The sequence below is a fragment of the Chaetodon trifascialis genome, chromosome 2 (assembly GCF_039877785.1).
Source record: "Chaetodon trifascialis isolate fChaTrf1 chromosome 2, fChaTrf1.hap1, whole genome shotgun sequence".
Taxonomy (NCBI): domain Eukaryota; kingdom Metazoa; phylum Chordata; class Actinopteri; order Chaetodontiformes; family Chaetodontidae; genus Chaetodon; species Chaetodon trifascialis.
Genome location: NC_092057.1, coordinates 15,205,848 through 15,214,323, shown reverse-complemented (window position 1 = coordinate 15,214,323; position 8,476 = coordinate 15,205,848). Strand labels below are relative to the sequence as shown.

General features: G+C 41.4%; 1 protein-coding gene across 1 annotated transcript; it reads right to left on the bottom strand.

Annotated features, from left to right (window-relative positions):
- Positions 1-3,499: 3,499 nt before the first annotated feature.
- dnajb1b (DnaJ heat shock protein family (Hsp40) member B1b) lies at positions 3,500-6,940 on the bottom strand. The gene is made up of 3 exons (XM_070989303.1): positions 6,411-6,940; positions 4,447-5,060; positions 3,500-4,311 (listed from the first exon to the last, which is right to left on the bottom strand). Exons 1-3 carry the CDS (start codon positions 6,628-6,630, stop codon positions 4,078-4,080), a joined length of 1,068 nt encoding a protein of 355 aa, XP_070845404.1. The 5' UTR covers positions 6,631-6,940; the 3' UTR covers positions 3,500-4,077.
- Positions 6,941-8,476: the final 1,536 nt, after the last annotated feature.

Below are 8,476 nucleotides of genomic sequence, written 5' to 3'. Positions count from 1 at the left end.
GAAAATCCAGAATTTATGAATGTATTTTCCAGATTAATTGTGATGTCACAAAATCATCAAGCCATTAAACTTCCAGGTGCCAAACTCTGCACAGACAGAACAGTGAAGCTCAAACATCCACAAGAAGCAGCAATAAGAAAAACATGTTTCTGAGCAGAGGAGGACTCCATTACCCAAACTGACAAAACCACCATTATTAAGATTCATGAGAACAGCTGTTGAACTGTGAAATACCTGTGAGTTTGGTTGCTGCTCGCTGGTTGGTTTTCTTCTCTGCAGTGGGCAGGGTTGCTGGTGAAGGTGCAGACCTGGATGGCAAGCTGCCTTGGGGCAGAGTCTCTGCTTCAGTCTGCAGGGTGGTGGTGGTGGTGGTGGCGGAGGGAGGAGATCCAGGAGGAACAGTGGAGGCTTTGAGAAGACAGAACAGAGGATGACTGGCAAGGAATGCTGTGTGTGTGTGTGTGTGTGTGTGTGTGTGTGTGTGTGTGTGTGTGTGTGTGTGTGTGTGTGTGTGTGTGTGTGTGTGTGTGTGTGTGTGTGTGTGTGTGTGTGTGTGTGCTCTTGTGATATTATTACTGCCTTAGTCTTTAAAGAAGATGTACAGTCCATAGATAGAAGATAGACTTTTATCCCAAAATATCCCATCACCTGCAAGACTGCTTATGCATCCACCCAAAAGCTTACCATCTAAGACGATGAGATTGACCTCCTGGAACAGCACAGTAAACGTTTTCGCCATGCCGCAGTAATATCTCCCCGCATCCGCCCTTGTCAGCCTCTTTATGGTCACGTTGAAAGCCCCGTCTCCTCTGTCGACCTCCATGCTATATCTCCCTCGCTGTGCGATGGCCAGCGTCCTCCTCTCAGTCTGAATGAGAATGTTTTCTCTGGAGCACGCATCTTTGCAGAAGTACATGTTGTAGTGTTCAGAGCTGTTGTCTGTGGTCCAGACACTGGGGCAGTGGATGGAGACCTCTCCTCCAACATGGCCGCTCACCTCCAGCACTGCAGGGGCCTCCACACAAACAACTGCAGTATGAAACAAAGTTGACTACAGCATTTACAGTGCTATGGTTGGATGGATTGACATCAATCAAATGTAGATGAGCTGCTTGACAGGGAGGCTCATTAAATCATATGAGCTCATGACTAGAGCACATCTGCCTGCAAGCTGTTTCTGCGAGTGTAACAACCTAGCAAATATAAGTCCAATATTCATTCATTTTAGCTCTGTTTTTGGTCTCCACCAACTCTTTAGGAAAATTCCTGGCTATTTCAGTGTCCCGCTATGATCACCAGCTTGTTAACTGCAATGCAATTAGAGCTACTCAACAGTAAAAACAGCTAAACAATGAGCTTCCACTGTTTCCACGGTTAGCTTTACTTAACTTCATCAATGCCATGCAAGCACAGAAATGTTTTCACTCAAACTTTGTAAATTAATTCGTAATATCACACAAGTTTGACCTCAGTTTGGTTTAAATTGTAGTTTAAACTGTTTGGGTTCGTATAGTATCCTTTACTAATGGAAGTGATCAGTTAATTTAAAATTGTATTATTTATGTGTAATGGGCCGTTCATTCAACTGCATGTGATCACCCCCATAATTATGCACCGATATGTTGGTTTTTGAAATTGTTTCAATATTTTCTTTAAAAGATATTTGAAATAATGGAGATATGGAATTGAGCTAAGATGGTTGTGGTTGTATTTCTTGTGTCTTCACCTCTCAGTGACCAGATGTACCTTGTTTCAATGGTTTTGTTCCATCAGAACAGTTTTAAACAACAACATTTCAGATGTTACAATCAGTAGAATTGCTGCATTGATTGTTGTTCTTGTCGGTAAAACAGTAAGAATAGTGATTAATGAGCCCCAGATTCCATAAAAGAAAAATGATTTTAGATGTTTAAGGAATTGTTGGAAACAGCCACCACAATTTTAAAGTTACTGTGATTTTCATCCAAGATGTACTGATGCAGTTCTTCAGTACATCTTGGATGAAAGTACATTCACATTTTTTCTAATCTATTAGAGGCTGAGGTTTTCTTCCCTTTCACATATAACTTAATGATAACTTTAGAATGCAGCTTTTACAAATAAAACACACATTACACGTTAAAATCCATCAAAACCCACCTGAGAGGATGGAAAAAATGAGGAGCTGATGAATCTTCATTCTTTATCCAACTGAAATACCAAGAAAGGAAACTTAGCCAGCCAACCAGAGGAGTCAGATAAAATGCAGCAGCCTGCTTCCAATTTGTCATCTGATTCAGTGCCATAAAACAGCGTTTTAAATATCCAGAAAAGCTACAAAGATGTGATTGTTCAGATAATGATCGCAGCGGTTGTTTTCAGTAAATGGATATGATTTTTTTTCAAAAACAATAATCTGCACAGTATGCTGTTGGTCCCAAGCCCTTTTCTCTGTCACTCTGCTCTCAAGAATCAGCTCATGGCTGTGAAACAATATAAGCTCCTCAGTGTTTCAGTGTGTGCTCAGGCTCTTGTAGCCAGCTCTGCTTGCCTCTGTGCATCAACAGTTCATGAAGCTGGAAGGCATCAGACTCAACAAGCTGTCTGCTGACTGTGTCACGGGTATGAGAGAGCAGTCTGAGGTCTGTTTCATGAAGCAAGTTCATAAGTCAAACCCCACTTGCTTCAGAAAATTAGGCGTATCTCAGAAAATTTAGCTGAATAAAGCAGGTTTAAGTTTGCTCAAAGGTACCATGGAAAATCGCTTAGCTCAGTTAGTTTGTGGGCTTAGCTTTACCCAAGGCTAAAGATAAATTAAAAAGACATGACAGTACAAGAAGTGATAGGACTGTATTAGCTGAAAAACCCCTTCACTAAAATGTGTTTTGCTTGTTGTTACTGTACTTGGAGGTTTGGCCTTCACTGTGCAGAATGACACAAAAAGGCCTCACATTCATTTAAAGGGGAAAGTTTCTCTGTGCTCACCTTGTATCTAAGTCCAACAGTTCAACATTTTGGGCAAATACAAGCATTGGCTTTCTGGTAGAAAGGTATATAAGAAAATTCATATTGCTCTCATGTGTCTGTTCCATATGAAGCTGGAGATTGCAACCAGTTAGCTTGGTTTAGCATAAAGAGTGAAAACAGGGGAAACAGCTAGCCCGGCTTTGCCAAAAGCTAAAAAACATGCCCGTTAGCATCTTTAAAACTCATAACACATTAAATCTCCTATTTGATGCAAAAACAATAAAAATCTGTGTTATGGGTGGTTAGCCACACAAGCTGCTTGCTTCTGTTTCCTGTTTTTGTGCGACAAGCTGTAATAATATAATGAATAGACGGATATGAGAGAGGTATGTTGTCATCTAACAAGCCTTTTTTTTTTTTAATGCCAGATTATTCCTTGAGGACCTGCACTCATGAGCATGATTTTGTAACATCAGAACCAGTTTGATGCAAATCTCTGTCCAAAACGCAACTTACACAAGTGTTATGTGGAAACATGAACATGACGTCAATCAGCCAGGCTACAGTTTAATGTGGTGAGATCCTTTGGGAATAAACAGTGTGTACTGAGGTTAGCAACAGAGAGCACAGAGAAAACAAACTGTAAGGCCGCCGCGGTAAATGTTTACAGCACCAGTCTCGTTTCTGTGTGGGTGTAATATAAAAATTTTTTTTCTACACATCCAAAAGTGTTGGCTTCTCTGTCCAGAAATCTATTTCTCCATCAACATACACTTTATTAGTATTTTATCTTAACTCCGTTCAGTGCACATATTCATCCTGCAACTGCATACAAAAAGAAAACATCTTTCTTAGAGAGCCTTTATTGACAACAAAAGTTCCCATTGAGAGCGCACATACATTTTATACAGAATATTTATTTTCATCAAAATATAATTTTACTCTGTAAACCAAACCCCCATCAACATATTTTCCCAAGGTGGTTTTTACATTATGGTTGACAATCCCATCCCCATCCAAGGATTCTGTCCTTCTATGTCTGGTGTAACTCCACATGCATGTCCATGTGATGACTCACAGTTGGCAGTTTGGTGTGATAACTGTAAAGTCCTAGAGGTCACTTGGTCTTGTTTAAGATCGTGGGAGGACCTGAGCGATAGTGTCCCGGGCACTCTGGCTGAGCCTTTCTGGGAACTTGACCTCAAACTCCACTATTAGGTCGCCTCGACGATCGGGGCGTTTTGGATAAGGCAGTCCCTCGCCGCTGATGCGTCGCTTCATCCCTGGCTGCACAATATCTGTTGTTGAGACAGTCAGCGTTTTGCCTTCCAGGGTGGGTGCGTGGACTGTGCAGCCACACAAGGCCTGATGAGACAGAAGGGAAATAAATAAATTAAGATCATGAAAAGGCACTAATAGAAACTTCATTCTGCTCATGATTTTCAGCTGATAACAATTTGGATTTGTGTTCAAGCACTTTAAAGTGTAATGTTTACTTACATCTCTGAGTGAGATCCTCGCTGGGTAAATGATGTCAGAGCCGTCACGTCTGAACGTCGAATGTGGCTTGTCCTTCAACACAAAGACTATGTCAGCTGGAATGTTCGTGGGAGTCTGGTCCCCCTCTTTGGGAAACGTGATTTTTGTGCCCTCCTTCCACCCCTTCTTTATCTGCACCTCCAAAATTTTATCCTCTATCCGTAGTGTTTGCCTGTCGGGATTAAGTCTTTTACGAGAAATCTTCATTTTCTTAGTGCAACCCGATAGAACTTCCTCCAAGGTCACTCGGAGTTCATGAACCACAGGGGGGTCCTGCTGCTTCTTCACAACACTACTGTGAGTGCCCATTCCTCCCATACCAGAGCTGAAAGAGCGAGGGAACCCACCCATTCCACCACCCACTCCACCACCCCCCATCCCAAAGCGAGCAAAAGGGTCGTCCGTGTCCATGTCCTCATCCATGCCTCCATTGCGGGCACCAAAGAACTGTCCAAAGGGGTTACGTCCACCAAAAAACTCTTCAAAGATGGCATGAGGGTCACCCTGAAAGGTATAGCTGAATGTGCCAGGACCACCACAACCACCACCACCTGAGGGGCCTCCGCCTTTCAGACCTGAGTGAGAGAGACAATCAGTTAATACGTTTATCCCTAAAATGGACTCAGTCTTTGTATGGTGCATTCCTTTATTGTGCTGTTCATAAAGGAGAAGTCTGCTGCCATTACATGTCAAGTCCTACAATTTGTAATGCAATTACATTCAACATTCACAAATTTTTGCTGTTTTGATAAACAATTCTTTTAAAGTATCACATACACTACTATGTTGGAATGCTGACACATACTGTGTTTATACACACTTAAATGCTCATATACCTGGAGGACTACAACACTCATTATGGCATCTTTTATCTATGGCATCAAGTTACAGCATCTCTCTGACATTAAGGTCATAGTTGATTTTATTCCCCAAATTGCTCATGTTGGGTTTACAAACACCAACATAAAAAAATGTGGCACAAACCTACAAAATTCTAAATTCTGCAACCGTTATGGATATTATGCAGTCTGATGAAGTATTGCTTGTCAGTCTCCTTAGCCAAGAAATTACCTGTATGAATTATACTGACTGTACAGAAAAGACGGGTCAAGGTGTTTGATATGATTCCACTGGACAAACATGACTTGCACACTTATTTTGTATCAAAGTTGTTACAATTATATCTGTAATATCTTCTAATGTTTTGATGTAAATGAACATTGTTGTTCAGTGGGGACAAAACTCGAGACTCCTGTGAAATGTTGATCCAAATGATGTTGTTGCCATGGTAACATATCGGGCGACATATGGAGATACTTCTCATCCACAGTCAGGAGTTAGAATCTCACGTGTAATACAGGACACAAATTAATTTCTCACATACATCTACGTGTCTGTTTTTAACCATTGTGTCATCCCTTTAGTTACCAAGGTCATCAAGCAGCTAATAATAATCATGATAAAGTATTTCAGTACATTTCTGTAGTACTGTCACACCTGTCAGGTTACCATGCACCACAATCAACAGACTCTGTGACAACACCACTGAAACATCCGAGCACGTCGTACGCCAGTCCCCGCCCCCTCCTGACGTCACAAACAGACTCTTCTAGTCCATCTCCTGTCCGAAGGTTTTACCGATTTTCGGATTAAGTTTGTCTCTGACTTCTTGTCGGATCATGTAATGTGAGTTTTCCTGACAGTGAAGCCTCGCCCTTCCTGGCTCATAAACAAGCCGTGGGTGAAGGACAGAGCAGAGGGGAGCAGGGAGCGCCATGACACAGACTTAAACAATAACGTCAATTTGGTCTCGTGTATGCTTGATATCGTTACCTTTTGAGTTCACGGTACTCACAGAATGGCGGCGTAAAGCTAACACTGGCTATCGAATGGCACTGTTGAATGTTTCATAAAGTAAACCTTACCTTCTTCACCATAACGATCGTATATGTCCTTTTTCTTTGGGTCGCTCAAAACGTCGTAAGCTTCGGCGATTTCTTTGAATTTGTCTTCGGCTCCCGGTGACTTGTTTTTGTCGGGGTGATACCGCAGAGCCTGCTTACGATAAGCTTTCTTTATATCGTCCTCCGACGCTCCTCTCTTAATTCCCAAAATGTCGTAGTAGTCTTTACCCATTTTGACCATTCAGTTGCCTCTTGGGTAGATGTTAAAGTTGTTGCTGTTTAACTTCGGTAGCACGTCCTCAGTCCGTGGTCTGTCCCAAGTCAGAGCGTTGCGCCCTCCAGATTTTCTTTATAAACCGCGGAGAAACTTCTAGAGTTTTCCATAACCAGCCCGAACAGCCTCAACTGTCACCGCTGAGCTGAGACACGCCCAGCGGGAAGTCCGCCATGCTACATTCAGGAGCTGTCGGAAATATTTCAGGACAGGAACATACCATGCTTATCAGTCGCCCAACAACGACGTGTGGACACCAGGACAACAACGTGTAGACAGAGGCTATTGTTTATGCAAGCATGCAATATGTGCAATTTTATTTAAAAAGTAATTAAAAAAAAAAAGAAAACTCTTCCGTGCCTAAATGTACACATCCCTATGGACATGATATCACATGACATCACAAGCAGTCACAACTAATGCCATGAACAATAAACGGCAATAAATAATAGCCTGCGAAAACAGTCCAAACCAAAGGTTGCCCCCCGAACACACACACACACACACACACACACACACACACACACACACACACACACACACACACACACACACACACACGCTGTATCCTATCAAACCAAATTGGAAAGGTAAATATATTACCAGCAGGAAATGTTTGTTATGCTTGGGTGTGTCCCAGACTTAGGACTGCTAAATACTCTTCATGCTGGCTGGTCGTGCACTCCACAGGAGGGATATGTATAGCATAACACTGTGCCATTTTACCTTTTGGGGCCATGGTCCCAAAATGAATATGTCTAATCTGATCAGTTTTTTTTTAAAACCGGTTATCTGAGGTTAAATATAAAACGTGCATGGAAACAATATTATAGCAGGATGAACAGTTTGATCCATGTAATCAAGGAATATTTAAAGCTGCACCCCGCTCAGTTGCTGCTGACTCAGCCAAAACTGTAAACTTACTTTGTGGTGTTTTATTAGACATGTTATCAATGATGCGTCATGTTTCAGATCAATGTCCATCCTGTCTGTCCTCACAATCAGCAGCTGTCAGTACTTTCTCCGCAGACTTCTTTTCTCCACTTTTTTTTAGATGGTTTTGGACAATTCAGGCTGCAGCCTCAACAGCAATCCCTTTCTGTGTTAATGGGTATAACCAAAAATATCATGAATTTATATTGGCCATCATTTCCATTTTGTTTCATGTTCTGTAATATGGCCATGCATGACAAAAGACAAGGCAAAAACATGGAGACAAGTGTACAAGTTGCACTTTATTAAGGCAGTTTTTCAGATGCAGTGCAGGCCTACACTTCTGCTCTTACACACTAATGTCTATTAATGTTTTTTTGGACAGGTAACACTGCACCGTCAGTGTCATTGTTCACACTGAAAAGTGTCCAATAAGTTACTGAGAGCAAATACAATACTCAGTCAATCACACAACCTTGTAAACCCTTTGGTATGTAATCAGAAAACATGTTCAGGAAAAAGAAATGAAACAAGCATTTGGATGTAGCAAAACAGACTGGCTTCTCAGAAAAATGTTTCATCAATAATTTGCATTACAAAGTTCAGATTAGCCAGTAAAGTAGTGACTCCATTTGTATGGAATACTTGTCTCTGTCAAGTGAAGAAAAACCAGTTTTTCAGGTATGAGACATGTTAAATATCACTGCAGGTGTTAGCAGCTCTCCAGACGCACCCAAATCACACATAGGATTTTTTTAAGGTGGAAATTAAAACAATATTGTTTTACAAAGCCCTAATTACCAGTTATGTTTCTTGCTTACAAATACATCATTAAAATACATCATTTTATGTTTGGATGTGTTATCCCTTAATGTGCTGT

What these genes read in the sequence shown, in the direction of transcription:
- dnajb1b (XM_070989303.1), bottom strand. Translation starts at nt 6,630, where the DNA reads ATGGTCAAAATGGGTAAAGACTACTACGACATTTTGGGAATTAAGAGA. An exon ending in CGATCGTTATGGTGAAGAAG is followed by an intron (nt 5,061 to 6,410) that starts GTAAGGTTTACT and finishes TCTCTCACTCAG; the next exon opens with GTCTGAAAGGCGGAGGCCCC. An exon ending in CGAGGATCTCACTCAGAGAT is followed by an intron (nt 4,312 to 4,446) that starts GTAAGTAAACAT and finishes CTGTCTCATCAG; the next exon opens with GCCTTGTGTGGCTGCACAGT.